Genomic DNA, 17,788 nt, shown 5'->3' with positions numbered 1-17,788 from the left:
GTTCCAGAATCAACTCTCAGCATCTCCACATAAGGCTTTGGAGAACTTTGGAGAACTGCTACCAGTCAGTGTAGACAATATTGGACTAATACCTGGACTAATGATTTGATTTATTATAAAGCAGTTTTCTATCTCCCAATGGCAAACTATGGCTATGATACCAAGAGCTCTTATATCTCACTCAGCTGATTTAAATAATAATACAGTGGTACCTTGGTTGTCAAATGGCTTGGCTCCCGAAACAAATTGGCTCCCGAATGCCGCAAACCCGGAAGTAACTGTTCCGATTTGCGAACGTTTTTTGGAAGTCAAACGTCCGATGAGGCTTCCACAGCTTCCGACTGAGTGCAGGAAGCTCCTGCAGCCAATCAGAAGCCACGTCTTGGTTTTTGAATGGTTCCTGGAGTCAAATGGACTCCCGGAACAGATTAAGTTCAACAACCAAGGTACCACTGTAATAATTTTGAGTTGCAATCCACTACAACATATCAAAAGTATCATGGAGGGCTACTGCACAAGGAACACATTGAAGCATCCCTGGAAGTATCTAAATGAATCTTTGGATCCTTGCCTATGTAATTAATGATGATCTCAGTAAAAAATATTTTGCAGATTAAAATACACTTTTGAAAATATTGTTGTAGGATTTAGAATTTTGAAAGGGTGAACAGCACCAAAGGATGAAGTTAAATTACTTCTCATAGCTATGATACTAAGTGAATTATGTTCTTAGACACCATATCACCTCCATTATTCATATTTCATAGGCTGATACAGTTTTTAAAATAGAATTTCACACAGTTTAATTCAGTCAGGCTAATATTTCTAGCAATTTCAACAAAGCTCAAAACTTTTGAATGGTTCACCCTGACGTTAGTGCATTCTCAAAAAGACCAATATCTGTTTTCCTCAGATAATGTCCACATTTAAAATTTTATCCTAGTTCATAAGTAAACAATGGTTTGATGAAACCAAGAAGTGATTCATTAAGGTGCTTGTACAAGGGGAGGAGGAGGAAAGAGCCCACAAGCCCAAGGCCTATACCCAAATTCTCTAAACCATGGTTGAGCATATTGGTTGAATGCAGCCACTGAGTGCATCTTCACAAGTATTCAGGATAAAGTCGTATGCAGGGACAAATTGTGTAGAAGCTCAGTTGTATCGTTTTAAGCTTATTTTGCTGGTATTCAACAATTTTAACTGACAGGTGAACTGACAAATGAAAAAAATGGATTTACATCTCTTAGCTTTCTTACTAGAGTGCTTACTTGTCTGGACAGCTTGCATCCTGTTCTTAATATGGCACCTCTCTTGGGATTTCTGGTAAAGAAGAATGCTTTCTTAATAGTATGAACATTTGAAGACGTTATTTAACACTCCTAGGCTTAGGGCTGCCCCTCAACACAATATATGCCACTTCACATTCTGTGCTTTCCCTATTGTAAGGATGCCAATTGCTGGCATAGACTCAAACCTCAACATATATACCCATGAAATTTTTCTTGTTAAATTTCAGAGTATTGCAGTTGGATGCCCATTAAAGTGAACAGAGTCCCTTCTCTCCACAACTCACAATCTCAACCCCACTATACACCCATGGTGTTCTGTCAGAATGTCTTAATACTATGACATGTTGCTGTAGCAATTTCAGATAATTAAAATAAATCCTCAATATATGCATTTGTTCTCAATGCAATTATGCTTGTATCTGTGTGGCAAGTGTTCAGAAGTAAGAGGGAAAGGGTAGCTTAGATTTGGGAGGGTGGGGAACTGAAAAAATTAATGCTGGTGGTCAGTAATGTTGAGTGGAAATCTTGCTATTGCATCCTCGTTGGTGGACACCAGGAGGCGCTATTCCCCTTGGTACTACTTGAGGACATTGGATTCAGCCGCTGGATTTCAAAGATGAAGGAAAGCTGTACATACTCTGAGGGCTTATCTTTCATAAATATCCACTCTTCTTATTTGTTAGCAAAGATGAAAAACAGAGCAGATGAAGCTACAATTCAAATGCTCCACTTGGACCTCAGTTCCCAATCAGTGGGCTTCATCTGCATCCTTCTTCTTCCTCAGTTTCCCATTTATTGTGACCAGAAAAGTCACATATAGCAAGGTTCTAAAATGATCATAAGAACCAGCCCTATCTCAACCACCTTAATCCACACCTCTTCCCAAGATCTAACAACAACAACAAAAAAGATAGTAAGAAATAAAGGCAGGGAAAGGGGAGGGAAGTTGAAACAGACCTAGTGAAATTACACAGCCTTCAGTGCCTAAACAAGCTCAACAAGTTTCTGCCAAAAAAGTAGAAACAAGAGGCTATAGGAAAATGCTAAATTTAAGTCGTCCCACTATTTTTAGACATTTTCTATTACCCCAAGAACGCCTTGGTTTTTCTACTGATGAATATGGCATATTCAAATAAATTATTCCTTCGTTAGTTGTTTATCTATTTTGAAGTAACATATGAAACGTCATTTTGAGAGACAACTCTCTAAGCTTCATCACCCTATGGATTACATGAAGCAAAATGACACAAGCGTACAGAAAAACACAGTAAGGAGGGAATTTAAATAGGGCAATCAAACAACAAGCAGTGATATCTCCAAACCCTTTCAAAACTTACTTTTGGACACCCAGGAGCACTTTCTCTACAATTTTTATGCACAAGTGCATTACAATCTACAAGAAAGAAAGAAAAATCTCTTAAAATGTAAAGTTTATGACTTAGCATCCCAACATTAAAAGGTTTATTTCTAGATAATCTAATCCAGGACACAATCTGTTCCCCTGGTGTGATGATTGGTAGCTTTCTACAAAAGGGGCCAGCAAAAAGTCAGCTGCTTGAGCAAAAGGTATAGCACATATTCCATCTTATACTGAAATAGTATTTTGCGGACAAGGCCAAAGCAGCACCCATTGCGTAGAAGAGACTCTCTTTCCCGCTTCTCCCCAGTAACACTTAGTTTAAGCACATACCGTATTTTTCGCTCTATAAGACGCACCAGACCAAAAGACGCACCTAGTTTTTGGAGAAGGAAAACAAGAAAAAAAATATTCTGAATCTCAGAAGCCAGAACAGCAAGAGGGATCGCTGCGCAGTGAAAGCAGCAATCCCTCTTGCTGTTCTGGCTTCTGGGATAGCTGCGCAGCCTGCATTCGCTCCATAAGAATTTCCCCTTACTTTTTAGGAGGGAAAAAGTGAGTCTTATAGAGCAAAAAATACGGTACATGTTGGAATGTCACCACACACAGTGCTTCCCTGCCTCATGCAAACATTAGCCAATGCAGTGGAACAGAGGTGAGGAAGCATTAAATATGTTGAGGTCACATCCCTCATTTTCTTTAACTAAATGTTACCCGGGAGACATGGGGAGGAGAGAAGCCACACATTCCTTGAAAAATGTGTTTCTTGATTTTTCAGGCCATCATGTGCGTTTTATCCCGTGGGTCCCAACTAGATGGGATGGCAGCAGACCTTCTCTTTAAATTCATGTCTGTACCAATCACATATGGAAACAGTGGTCCATTTCTGAGCACAACACGGGAGCATTATTATTAACTTGACCCACCACTCTAGGTGACTCACAAACTAATATAAAATGTACAAAAGATTAAAAAAACAATAACAGTCATCAGTAAATTGACAAGAAACAATAATATCAAAAAATACATTAATAACAGCAGTAAAGCGTCACCAGTATATGGACCAGGCTATCCAGCACACCAGATTCTATAAAGGTCTATCAAATGCTGGCAGAAGAGGTAAGTCTCAACTAAAAGGATATTAATGCCACCACCAGGCAGGCCCTGCTAGGGAGAACATTCCAAGCTCCCTTGCAAGGTGGTAGGCTATCATTTGTTAGAGATTTTTAAACAGAGGCTGGGTGGCACCTCTCATGAATATAATTGGGTTAAATAACTTTTGAGGTCCCACCCTATTGTATGATTATGTGGGGTTGTGTCTGATGGTGTTGCTCAGCTGGCAGCAAGGCTTCCATCCATGGAACAGGGAGGAAGCATTCTTCAGCAATTCCTCCTCCCTTGCAACCACCTTAAAACACCTCAAACATATTTTGCGGCGAGGGCTAAGCCTCTGGAACAGATTGGGAAGGCTGCAGGGGGAGAATCTCCGAAAACTCTTTCCCTTCTTGTTCTGTTGATGGAAGCCTTACCATCAGCCTAGCAACACAATTTGGTACAACCCTATGATTCTAGGAATGTCGGTGCAATCTATAGAAGTGCTACTGTGAGGTATAAAAACCCTATGATATGATTAAGGCTATTTTCAATCAGAGTTATGGAATATGGGGGAATCTGTGGGTGTCAAATGTCTTCAGCATAAAACATAGGTACTTACATAAACACTGCAATGCCTCTTTCCCCAAAAGTGCTTTCTCACATGAGAAGCATGGCATCACCCCACCAAAAGTCCCAGAAACAAACTGGTGCCTGTTAAGCTTCTCCTTCTCTTTGGCGTCCTTATTTTTGGCCTTGATAAGCCGAATGAAAAACAAAAGAATTAAAAGTTCATTAGCTTTTGAAATGTTCCAGTATTATTAAACCCAGCAGCAGTTTTATCTTTCCCATGTCACTTACTGCCTTGTTCTTTAGAAGTGGAGAAATTAGCTGCATCTTATAAAATCTCCCCACTCTTCTATCTTTTATATACATTCATTTTGTTACCGTATTTTTCGCTCTATAAGACGCACCAGACCACAAGACGCACTTTGTTTTTGGAGGAGGAAAACAATAAAAAAACTATTCTGAATCACAGAAGCCAGAACAGCAAGTGGGATTGCTGTGCAGTGAAAGCAGCAATCCCTCTTGCTGTTCTGGCTTCTGGGATAGCTACGCAGCCTGCATTTGCTCCATAAGACGCACACACATTTCCCCTTACTTTTTAGGAGGGAAAAAGTGAGTCTTATAGAGCAAAAAATACGGTAATTTTGCACAAGAAAGCATCAACAAGAACAACAATTCAACAAATGCAGATCTCTTGTCATCATTCAGTCAGACGATGTGCATAAAGGCAGTACATTCCGAACACAACGTTCCAAATGCATGCTTCCATTTAACAGACATTCCTTGCACCCCTCCTGGTTTATGGGGTCTTTTCAGGTCTCACGCCTTCTAAACCTTGACTAAACACCCATTATAGTTACAGTGATGCTTGCTGAAGGCTCCTTCATTTACTTCCAGAAATGCCAACTCATTAGACAGATTTGCCTGTGTAGAACTGTGATGTCATCCTATTTACTATGTAACACCTGATTGGCTAGGATCCCCCATGGGATTCTCCCCAGAAATAGGAAGATTCAGAGAAAATACAATAATTATAAGAACAATTCGACCAAAACAGTTTAAGCTGGCAATAAACAGGCTGGAGGCAGGGGGTAGCATTTCCATCACTGGGAGATGGCAGAAAATACTTTTCCCCAAAGTGCTACTTTCATGCAAAAAAAAGAAAAGAAAGAAAGTTAAAAGGGGAGGGATGTTTTGTGCAGCTGTACAAATAGTCCTATTATTGTTGCTACTTGTATCAAATCCTGCCCGTTTCTCTCTTTATCTTCACTTAAGGCAGAAATGAGACATGTAGCTGAATAAGAGGGTAGAGCCTTGAGTTAGTGAAGAAGATTGTATGGCTTCAGATTGCAGGTTCTGCAATCTGCAAGTTATTATGTTATGTTACTAACATAATAAAAACCACGCAAGGCAACCCTCTGCATCAAATGCAGAAATGTCTCATTTCCCAGGGAAAATACGTGTTTACAGGGTTACATCTGCAAACATTTAGAAGCCGTTCTCATTTCAAAATCTATTCAGCATTCATAAGATATATTTTTTAAAATAAACAACCTGTCACCTAGAACACATCATATTGAATTACCTTGGATTTATTTCGTGTACTGGCCATTCTATTCATCAGAAAGCTAAAAGTACGGCTGACTTTATATTTTTCAGATTCTGATTTTGTAGGTATTATATACTTTTCCCACTCTTCTTCCGGAATCCTAAAAATACACCAGGAAATGTTTCATTATGCTATGCATGATTTCTTGAAATCAGGTATCTAATTAATACACTGTGTTACTGGAGACAAGAAGAGAATAAATATATTTCCTAAATCTGAATATAGAACCATAATTTTACATAAATGAGGTGTGGTACTTTATATAGCTATTACCAACAAATACTAATCAGGTTGGCACTGGGGTGCTTTTATGATGTAATAAATCTAGTTGTAAAGTAAAACAGTTGCAGTTGGTTGATAGCTATTGCTAATAACCAAATAACTATTTATTCTTAAATATGCCCTTAAAAAGTCCATACCTTTTCTCTCTTGACTGTTCAGGCAAGCTGAATGCACATTGTTCTACAAAACAATAATAAGTTTAAAGCAGCTATATCACAATATTCACTCATTTTCCTCAGGCCTAGACTTCCAATTATTGTTTTTCAATTACTGCATGCTAACATGCCTGAATATTTAAAAGCAAATGGGGGGGGGGGAGAGATCTATCAAATATCCATTCTCTTTCTCTCTCTCTGGAAGTCAATATCAACAGTAATTTATGCACTCATTCAGGTATATAAACTTTGTGAAATAAATAAATAAATAATGTGACTTATTTTAGCTGAGAGAATTTGCTTGAAGGCATGTTCCTAAGGCAGGAGAAGGAAAAACCAGCACATCATGGGGATGGGGACGAGGTCCACCTGCATCTATTTTGCCTCAGCTATTGCAGATTCAAGGTTTTTTCACATTGCTCGTAGGCAACCTTCTGGGGGGGCCGAATGCCAGATTGGCTGTTCAGTGTGTTCAGCAAATAGACTTGCTTCAACACACACTCACGCATCCCTCTGTCTCCTCCACACAGGCAAGCAAGAAGCAGAGTTCAAGGCTACTTTCTAGTCAAGCAAGAACACACAAGGAGGGTGTTCTTAGGGGGGGAGGGGCTAGGGAGGGGCTGGAGCCTGGAGAGAGGCTCAGGGTCCAGATATAGAGGGATGAAGGATCACTCAGAAGGAGCCTTTCTCCCTGACTGTATTAAGCAGCAAGGTTTTTCTAATCACCCCAAGTTTTAAGCAAGTGCACCTGCATTCCTAAAGATCTAAAGGAAGTTTAGACTTGGCCTGAATAAAGGACACCAACTTCATCCTTCTGCAGGGAGTAGGGGAGGAGGAACATGACAAGTGAAAACAGGGCTAATGCTTACCGTCATTTGCATCGGCTACTGTGAAGTCCCGTGCACAGTGTGATTTCCCTAATAAGACTTTGGGTGATGTATAGGAATATGAACGAGACCGAATTCCAGACAGTAAGGATTCCTAAAATACACCCAATGTTTTAGAGAACTGATCTTCAACAACAACAACAGTATAAGTCCAGATTTCCTCCTCCTTTTTCTAGCTGCTAGGTAGGTGCTGATGTTTTTCAAATTAACATTTGCTAAGCTAGATGAATGCTCAATCCACTTATTTCATTTATGGCCACTGTAAGTAAAGGTACTTATGTGAAATTGCTTTCCGCTAGACTCTTGTCTATTGATGAAAAGATGGCATGGCAAATTTTGGGAAATACGATCTCACATCAATTAAAGGTTGCATCCAACCCCATATTTAATAATGAGTTTAAAGAAAAATGGTACCCCGCCTAAATGTAATTGATTTGGCTAACTGGAAATAGAAAAGATGAGTTACTAACTTTGTAGGAAAACAAGCAAATACCTTTGACTGCAGATTGCTGGACAAAGGAAGGGATTCAGCCCTGCTCATGTTAAAATCCAGTTCTGTTGTTGTCTCTGAAGAACCTAACCCATCCCTATTGGCCAAGGCTGCAGAAGAGTTGAAGGACATTGAAGGGTAGCAGTTATGGGATCGGTTAGAAATTCTTTCATCTCCATTGTCTACATCCAAGTCATCAAGACTAGAACTAAGCATACACAGAGAGAGAGAGAGACCGCAAATTACAAATGCAACTTAAGCCGGCTATTCAACATTAAACAGAGGGTGTTACAGACACTGTCTATGATCAGTATCCCAGCCACCTTCCAAAGACTTCTGCATGGCTCAAATATCTAAGAAATTAGAGGCATGTGCTAAGCCAGGAGTGGGGATATGGATATGAAGTTGAAGTGCATCAGATTTTTATTTCCCCCACCTGCTGTAGGCCATATTCGACAGGAGGGGCACCTATCTGTCGGGTGATCCAATTTATCTCACAGGGTTTGAAATCAAACCATGAGGGGGCAACCCTTTATTAAAGTACCATGAAGGGCTCTCTGGGAGCAATGATGATTAGCTGGTAGTCAATGATTGCAGAGAGCCATGTGTGGCGCTGTGCAGTCCTGACAATCAGCTGATTTCCATCCAGAAAACCAAGGTTCAGAAAAATACAAGGATGAAGGGCAACATTTCACAAATCCAAGAGAAGGCTATGGATTAGATTGGATTGGATTGGAAAGGGGGGCTTGCAGACAGCCTTAGGTTGGAATCATAGCCCCATTTGCATTCAGTGGAATTCATTTCTGAGTCAACATAGTTAGAACTGCAGCCTACGGCTATCTTTTTATTTCCTCAGGAGACAATTTTTTGACATTCATTTTTCTCTCTGTTTTTTGAGCAAGACATGTTTGTATGGGGGGGGGGGTTCTTTTCGAAACAACGCTGCTAAAATTAAATCCACACCTCCTTTTTTTAATGATGGAATAGCGTTGATTCCGTTGATTGCTAAATGCATGTGTCTTCTTGATAGACAAGTATGGACCTGCTGCATCCAAATTAGGCTGAATGATGGGGGAGGAGTTTCTGCTGTCCCCGCTATTTGCTGATGCTTCTGGATCTTCATTTGAGTCTGCGCGGTCTCTGTACATTTCAGGAGCAGACTGGTCTACCTTCATGTACTTGACGCCCATGTCTTCCATCTAAAGCAAGAAATCCAAACATGTTAGGTGATATTCAAAAGCTGCAAAACAAAATGAAATGAAGTTGAATCCAGTCTGTAAAGACTAGTATGAGGTCCAAATACAAAACTGGCTAGAGGAACACAACCTAGGATGTGTTCTAGGATTGCTTCCAGATTACCTGTTTATTGAACATTTATCCTGATTTGTTTGTGGGGAGGTTACACGGCCTTGTTTCAAGCAACCATTATTCCACCCTTTGCAGTGCATTTTCCTGTCATTTTAATTATTGCTAGAAGTCCGATATTTGGGGGGAGACGGAGAGCAGCTAAACAGAGGCCATTTGAAAAATGATCTCCCTGTAGGTTTCTTATTTTGTTATACTTATGTTTAACAAGCATGAGAAAAACCTATTCATTTTCCCCAAAATACAGTAATCGGATGAGCAGACATTAAGATGCTATTAAATATCATCTGTAACCAACAGAAGCAGAAAGAAATGGAATATAAACCCCAGTAATGCAGAGAAAAGGAAAGCTAGTTTTGTTAATAATCATCTTCATCGTTAAATTTGGGGTTTTTTAGAACCACAACTAAGATCAGACTGTTAGTTTCACACACCCCTAGAAAACTGAAATATAATAAGAAAGAAAGAAAGAAAGAAAGAAAGAAAGAAAGAAAGAAAGAAAGAAAGAAAACGGCAAAGGCAATTGTGGAGTTCCTCCAACTCCTGGGTCTGGATGTTAGTGTGCCCATTTTACAAGAAGTCAGCAGAGTCCATGTCTGTCAGACTTACCTGATCCACCACCATGCGGTTTGCATAGACTTCTTCACTTCCATTCAGCATGGCAGAAAGTCTGGCTGCGGCAAAGAAGGTGGAGGGATTTGAGGTTTTCCGATAAGCCTCAAATGGGGAATGTTGTTGAACTGGAATAAACCATAGAATAGACTCATAGAATCATAAATACAAACAATTTATTTCCTGTATAGTCATTCAGAGTAAAGTGGGGCTGGTTTCATTATGAGAATTAAAGAAAACATAAAGCCATTTCACAATAATATCACTTCTGTCTGTTTATTTACTTAGTATTTTATTTCCACATAGTTATATCACACACCTCCTCCCAGTGGGAGCACAGGGCAGCCAGCAATAAATAATACAACCTTGTTTTATTATTAAGAAGTACACAGTACAGCTTACAAGAGTTAAACGAATATTCAATGAAACAAGATAAACAAGACAAAATATTCATCAGTGCTAAAAGCATGACCTTCAGCAGCTAAGTGAAAATGTGCCTGATAGATTTCCAGTGGGAGGGTAATCCATAATTGTGAATTTGAATCTACCTGTCTAATTTCACTTTAGGAAACAGAGTCAATGATGGTTAGGAAACAATGATGGTTCACTTTAGGAAACTGGGTCAACTTAACTGAGGGGCAGCTCATGTTGCAGCAGGTCCAAAGTTATCTGAGCCTTAATGGTTAAAACAAGCACTTTAAATTGAGCCCGGAAATGAATAGCCCAGGTTGTCAACCTGGTCCCTACCGCCCACTAGTGGCCGTTTCAGGATTCTAGGAGGGCGGTAGGGGGTTCTACGGCACAAGGTGAATCGTCCTTCCATCGAGCACTGGTGGGAGGTATGGAAATTTTACCATCAAGAAAGATGCATTAGTGGGCGGTAGGTATAGAAAGGATGACTACCCCTGGAATAGCCAATCAATGATGATCCTGTAAATTCGGGTTGGTGTGAGCTGGTGTTCAGGTGCCAGATCTGGTGGCTGCATTTTGGACTAACTAGAGTGTCCAGCCTGTCCTTCAAGGCAGCCCCATATAGACAAAATTCCAGCAACCTAGCTTGGAAGTAACTAGGGCACACATGGAGTATGTGTGGTCCTCCAGTTGCTGTAAGGATCTGAGCCCTGGTCTCTCAGGTCCTAGTCCAACACCCTAATCATTACACCACACTGGCTCTGCACACACCATCTCAGTATGTGTCCTTCAAATTGTAGGCGTGCCAAGCAGAGAGTGTTTGGGTTTACCAGGTTTTTCTTTTTTGTTCATGTGACAATTTGCCAACTAAATGAATGGAGTAGGACCAAGGAATCTGAGCAACAGCCTGCCAGTTTCCTCCCCACTAGGCATCTTCCAAAAGAACTATAGATCCCGGTCTCCTGCTTTCCCTTGCATGTGCAAAAGAAAACACTTTGTTGGAAGGAAGAATGCTTCCAGGATCCTGCTTTGTAATCTAGCCAAGCTTTTGTGCCTCCTTGATCTTGGCTGTTCCAGCTCTTTGCATCACACACAAAACCTTCCTGACTATGTCATGGTGTGATAAAAGGATACAAAAATACCACCATTGCCTCACCTGCTTTTTTTTTCTTTCTATAAGTATTTCAGAGAGGAGATGGAAAGTGAATGTGGTTTTAAAAAAATTACACAGAAAAAGGAAAAGGAGGTAAAATATGTAGCAGCAGCTCCTGATAACCTCAATTCCTCCCCTACCAAACACATTTTCTTTCACAGTTCATTCAGGATGCAATCAACACAAATAAACAGCAAGCCTCCATCTTAATTAGGCTCTGTAACAAAAGGACATCTTTCTTTGGAGCAGGAATTTATTTCCTTGCCCCCTTCTCTTCAGCTCCTCTGAGAATCAGGAGGACCTCCTGAATGCTGTAGTTCAGGGGGCTGAGGGGGATCCCCCAAAACTGGGTGGAGACAACTTGTGGTTTTCGCTGGTTCCAGCCCATGAAATGTTCTAAATGCAACCTATGGAACTTACATCAACAATATCTGGTCTGCATTTAAAAAATATTGAAGAGGAGCCCAAGCTGCACCTAAGAGCCTCAATTCCCCCATTTTCCAAAAAAAAAAGCTTTCACAATGATGGCCTGTTTTAAACTACAGAAAGAAACATTCTATCAAACTCCATTTTGATATCTGATTTTGTTATTTTTTAAAGATTTTTTATGTGGCCAATCTAGAGGCCTAAGATGGTAAACAAACAAAAATACAACCTGACACATTAACACTATCAAATAATGTAATAGCAGCAAACACAAGTCTTTATCTTGTTGACATAAGCAAATCTGGATAAAACCAGCATGAAACTAACCAGAAATAGAGACAACATCAACCTTTCCCTGAGAGTACCCACATAATAGAGTTAATAAGTGATCATGTACTACGTATTCCAATAAATTAAGATCTGAGCTAACTGTGAAATGCTGGGAGTGAAGGTTGTGCATAGTTCTCCTTCCAGAAATGACTTCAAGTGTAATTATTAATTTTTTAAAAAGCTATTAAAATGCCAAAGCCACAGGCCTCCCTTCCTCTAGCTTGTATCACACGACATGCTACAGACTTGTACACATTTGAGTTGTCCAGGAATACGAAAAGCACAGTCAGCTTTAAATGGCATTTGCTATGCCTCATCCCACAAAATGACATCATAAGCAAGACTAAATACTATGTTATTAATGAAGTAATTGCAAACACCATGTTACAACCTCAAACGTGAGACATTGCAAGTGCTCTTCCCTGTTGCAAGTCTGTGCTGCCTGCCCACTTGCTAAAATTTCCACCGCTCCTCTGGACTTCTGGTTAGATACAGCTGAGTAGTAAAATCATACACCCTGTGAGTGGATTATTTAGACCCCTGTCTTTCTACCTGTTTGGGTGCTCACCACAGGAAATTATCAGTTGGTATTTAATGGTTTTCTGTTCCCCACTCTGTTTCTGACCCATTAGATTTGGGGACTACTATTGGTTAAGTACAAAAGGTTGGCCAGCCTGTTAACACACAGGGCTACTCCCAAAGACAAAGAAGTCTGTACACAGCATAGATATCAAGAGTAATGCCTTTTTTAGAACCAGCTAAAGCAGGTGTGGGGAACCTGTGGACCTCCAGGTATTGCTGTACTCCCAGCTCCCATCAGTCCCAGTCAGCATGGCTAATCATCAGAGATAATGGGAGCTGGAGACTAAGAGGTCACAAAGTGAGCAGGTTTTTGAGTTCCAAATAAGTCTCCCTCATGCTGGATATTCAGCAGAAAGAAAGAAAAGTGGGCTAAGCAGGATGGAAAGTCTGCCTGTCTTAAGATGGCATATGGAAAATATTATCGTTAGGATACATTTCATAGGTTATTGAAAAAGAGGTCAGGTTTCACCAGGTTACTATCCTACTATTAATTTTCCAATAGCTGCTTGCTATATGTGTGTATTTTGGAGAATATCAAATTTAGCCATCATGTAGACGGAACCTAGATTGGGAGAAACATGATATTCTACAACATAAAGATGTGGGTTTATGCCCACCAGCAGCTAGGCAGTAAAACTCAATTCTGCTTGTATTGACTCATTATTTAGGACATCACCAATAGTTAATCTTCAGCTTTGTTAACATGACGTTTCCTTTACTTCTGGTTCTTAGCCTTGTGATGAGCCAATGTATTCAACCTAAACTGCTGGTTTGTATGCAGTGGTACCTTGGTTGTCAAACGTAATCTGTTCCAGAAGACCGTTCAACTTCTGAAACGTTCGACAACCAAGGCGCAAAGGGCGGTTGCCAAAGTCAATGGAGAAAAAAGAAAAAAATGGAAGCAATTACTACTGGGTTTTTGGCATTCAGGTTCTGAAACATTTAGCTTCCGAGATGCTCAAAAACAGAGGTACCACTGTACTTTCAAAGGCACAGCCACCATGATGCTTCGCTGTCCCCAGAGTCCTTGATACAACTTCAACTCTCTTTTGGAAGAGAGTTTACAAAAATGGTTGGCTTCTGAAATTGCTTATTTGTTTAACTATTCCATGCTCCTTACTGGTGGCTGATGCTAAACAGCTATAAGTGATTTTTTAATCAAGTTTTCATGCACAAGAACAATATTAAGAAGGAACAATTTTATTTAGTAGAACTCAAACAGGAAGAGCCATCTAAATGCTTAAAAGCCAACGATTGACTGGGAATCCCATAACATAAAGAGCATTAATCTTCAGATATACAAAAATAATCCTTCCTTATTCCCAGACTGTGATTTTTTTTGGGGGGGGGGAGGGAATTCAGTCATTTAGGGGCAGGGGAGCAGAAGCTGCTGAAAGTTTCATGGGAGCATACCATTTTGTAATGGCATTTTTAGGGTTGTTTTTTAAGAGTATGGTGGTTGTTTTTACTTTTTGTCATGATGTAGTGTCATTCCAGGGTATTTAGGGGAATGGCAGTACTAACTGATTATAAAAGATCTGCTACTCCCTACAACAATGACATTATAAAATCCATAAAAAAGCTGCTCCCCCCCTTAAATTTTCAGTAAATTTTGTACCTCCCAATATCTCCCCCCTCACCCCTAGTTTCAGAGGGCCCTTTCACACACACCCCTTCCCAGTTTTTAGTTGAAAGATTTCCGTAATGAACTTGCTTTGGCTCACCATGACCTGGATCATTATAAACATCCTTGAAATGCAAAGGGCCAACAGAGCTCTCTGAGAATCAAGTTGCAAGCATCTTTTAATAAAGGGGTAATTCACTGTAACTGAATACAGTTGGAGCATCATAAGAAACCTATGCTTTTTGTTGGTATCTCTTCAAAGCTAAAATCACTGACAGTTCCAGTAGACTTTGGCAGCTGTGTGTCTATAAGAAGATTCCTTACCCTTTCTAATACACCAGGAATTCTTTTGCAAAGAATGGCTCACAAGTTTCCGATGCGCATAAATAACTTAAGACTAATATTGTAACTAGAAAGGTATTTCAAGACTTCACCAAACTCACAAGACAGCACACTTAATTATATATTGACTCCATCAGTTATTTATTTCTACCAAAAGAAACAACGCAGTTTAAAAAATGACAAAGCAACATCAAACATACAGGTTATAAATCACATTCCTACAGTTCCACAAATTCCTTTCAGCATGACTCCGGCAAAATCGTGACTCACAGACTGTACTTTATCTACATTCCAATGAAATCAATAGAAAGGTCCAGATTTAAGGCGAAACCAACTCAGATGTTGTCTAACTCCGCTTACTAACACAAAAATCTGCAATCATGAAAACAGAACAAATATAGCAGGCATTTTAAGCAAGACTCCCTGGTTGCTTGCAGCTGAAATGCTGGACGAGATGGACCATGGACTTATCCAACAAGGCATTCTTAAGAGGTTAATGTGAGGAACCCTGTAGCTGTAGCTTTAGGTTGTGCACCCTGTGCTACATACATATATGCCCCCCTGTGCATTTGTATGAAAACATACAACAAAGAGAAGGGAGATCAACTATTGTGGTTGATCTGCATGCTCTAATAATAGAGAGAAATATTTTCAGAATATATATATATATTACCTGTGCTATGTACAGGTATAGGTATGTGCATGCCCAGGCATGGGCAAACTTGGCCCTCCAGCTGTTTTGGGACTACAACTCCCATCATCCCTAGCTAACAGGACCTGTGGTAGTCAGGGATGATGGGAACTGTAGTCACAAAACAGCTGGAGGGCCAAGTTTGGCCAGGCCTGCCCTATGTGCATTGGTACCAGAATATCTGAAAGACTGTCTTCTTCCTCACAAGCATCCTCACCTACTGCAATTTTCTTCAGAGACCTTGCCTTGCATCCAATTATCACTGGAGGATGCAGGACAAGGCCTTTACAGTTGTGGCACCAAGGCTTTCCCTCACTTTGTTGTCTTCTTGTCATTTTACCACTGCATCTTTGGCTTGGTCCCTCCCTCTCGCCCCAGCTGCCTTTTGTGATTTTAACATCTGGCTCCTGGTGTATATTTGTTTTAAGTGATGCTGTGAGCCACTCAAGGCTGAAAGGTGGGACATAAATATTTTAATGAAGAAACAGAACTATGATTCTATGCCTCTTTGCAGTTTTCATATTTTGCATTTGCCATGGGGGATTCTTTAATATCTGCCCACAGCTACTGTGTAAGTAGTATTAGCAGAAAATAACTACTAGGGAGTAGCTGATGTCCGATGAACCCAGGAAAGATGCTTCCACATTGCTAGGGGAGAAAGAAGGCAAACTGCAGAGATTTCATTGGCTAGTAAATGAAACAGAAGCAGGAAAAGTACACCAAAGAGCAATGGGAAGTGGCAGCTCCTTAGGATCACACAGATTCCTATTGCCTGGTGTCCAAACAGCACATTCATAATTCACAGCTCTGACTTCACTCATTAGCTACAGAACACCAAAAGGCGGGAGCAGCCAGCCTGACTCAGTGCTGGATTTATGTATAAACTAAGCAAGCTATAGCTTAGGGCCCCACTCTCTTGGGGAGCCCCCAAGAAAATTAAAGGGGAAAAACAACTGGGTGTACATTTCCAAAATATAAGATAAATAACAAATAAGATAAAACCTACGTACAGCAACAGTGCTTTGTGTTGTGTAGGCTCCTATGATGTAAGTAATGGGCCCCACCTGCTATATAAAGGCCCCATTACCTTCAGTAGCTTAGGGCCTCATCAAACCTAAATCCAGCCCTGGGCTGACTCATTTCACAGAAATACTTTGAAATCATTTCAAGATATTTTATGTGATTAAAAAATGGAATCATAAATAAATGAATCTTTGTGCCCATTTTAAAAAGTTTTAAAATGCCACATATATTAACAACTCAGTAATGAATACAAACATGAGCAAATCAGAAGCCAAGAAGGAATATGACTAATTCCCACTTGGAGGAAGCGGCAAATAGTTTTCAAATAGCTTCCCAGAATTGCTTTCAGTACACTGAACATGGGTTAATATATAACTTGAAATAATGAAAGCTATGAAACCAAAAAAGGGAGAAATCCTAAATATTAAGCACACTGGATAAAATGTATGAGCTTGCACCAGGCATAGAACCAGCTAGATCAATACTAGATTTAAAAGTCTTATGTTCAAAATTGGTCTACCTCTGTTTCTGCTTCCATGGCTACAGAAAGCCCCAAACCATCAGAGAATGGGTGTGACATAATATTATTCACTGTTTTTATTCCTGCAATGTTCAGCTATTATTCTTTCTACACATGGGCAGCAACAACTGACATATTGCACGTGAAACTCTTTGAACATTCTCAAGCACTCTGAGACTGCCAGATAGAGTTCTTATGTACCACTCTTCCCCAAAATGGTGCTCTCTGGATCTGCTGGCTGAATGCGAGTTGTTGACAAAAAGTATCTCGTTTGGGTAGGCTATTATATGCGGAACGTTGTACAGTAACTGTCATATGACTCATATAGTAACAAAACAACAGCCCTAAGTGGTCTACAAAACAAAAGCAGATTGAGCGCTTTTACGTATTTCAAAGAAAGTATTAGCTGTTTGAGTTTGGGCCTGGTGATGGCTTTTTCCCTCTGGACAGGGCAGCTCCAGCTGACATCAGATTACTATAATGTGGGCGTGTCCTCAAGGACGGCGCAGTTCAGAAATGTCAGTTGGTTCTGAAAGTGGCGGTCAGATTTGGAGTTCACAGGTCAGCCTGCTTAGGTTGATTTTAAGAGGAATCAAATTGGCTTCCAATTTGTTTCTGGGATCAAACCAAGATGCTGGCTCTGACCTTTAAAATCCCAAAACAGCCAAGGAGCAAGGTTAACTCAAGAATCACTTCCTCCCATATGAGCCTGCTAGAGATCTGCACTTGGTTACTGAGGCCCTCTGATTGTCCCTTTGGTAGCAGATATGTCACTTGTGGGTTCAAGCAAGAGGGCCTTTCAGTTGTGGCACCGAAACAATGCAATAGCCCTTCAAGAGAAATTCACCAGGCTTCCTTGTCTGCCAGCATTTAAACAGGTTCTTAAGAACATTTTATCCCAGTGGGTATTTTTAGTTGAGCCTTTGATACATTTTTCATTTGCTACTGTTGATATATGGTTTTTATTATGCTGTTCCATGA

The 17,788-nt window shown here is 40.2% G+C and overlaps 1 protein-coding gene across 11 annotated transcripts in view; it reads right to left on the bottom strand.

The window, feature by feature from the left end:
• The window catches only part of ARHGEF28 (Rho guanine nucleotide exchange factor 28), a 136,093-nt gene that overhangs the window by 50,069 nt on the left and 68,236 nt on the right, over positions 1 to 17,788 (bottom strand). For 5 of the 11 annotated variants that reach the window (XM_083403621.1, XM_083403623.1, XM_083403620.1 and 2 more), the window contains 9 exons: positions 9,703 to 9,833; positions 8,692 to 8,927; positions 7,732 to 7,936; positions 7,221 to 7,332; positions 6,334 to 6,376; positions 5,891 to 6,014; positions 4,361 to 4,493; positions 2,627 to 2,682; positions 1,269 to 1,320 (listed from right to left, as the gene is read on the bottom strand). In XM_083403621.1, coding sequence (XP_083259747.1) covers positions 1,269 to 1,320; positions 2,627 to 2,682; positions 4,361 to 4,493; positions 5,891 to 6,014; positions 6,334 to 6,376; positions 7,221 to 7,332; positions 7,732 to 7,936; positions 8,692 to 8,927; positions 9,703 to 9,833 — 1,092 coding nt within the window. Of the gene's footprint in view, positions 1 to 1,256; positions 1,324 to 2,626; positions 2,683 to 4,360; positions 4,494 to 5,890; positions 6,015 to 6,333; positions 6,377 to 7,220; positions 7,333 to 7,731; positions 7,937 to 8,691; positions 8,928 to 9,702; positions 9,834 to 17,788 lie in introns of all 11 variants that reach the window. The other 6 variants (XM_083403614.1, XM_083403618.1, XM_083403619.1 and 3 more) reach the window with 3 other exon arrangements.

This window comes from Podarcis tiliguerta, assembly GCF_965153285.1.
Source record: "Podarcis tiliguerta genome assembly, chromosome: 11".
NCBI lineage: Eukaryota > Metazoa > Chordata > Lepidosauria > Squamata > Lacertidae > Podarcis > Podarcis tiliguerta.
This window is presented reverse-complemented; position numbering and strand designations above follow the sequence as displayed.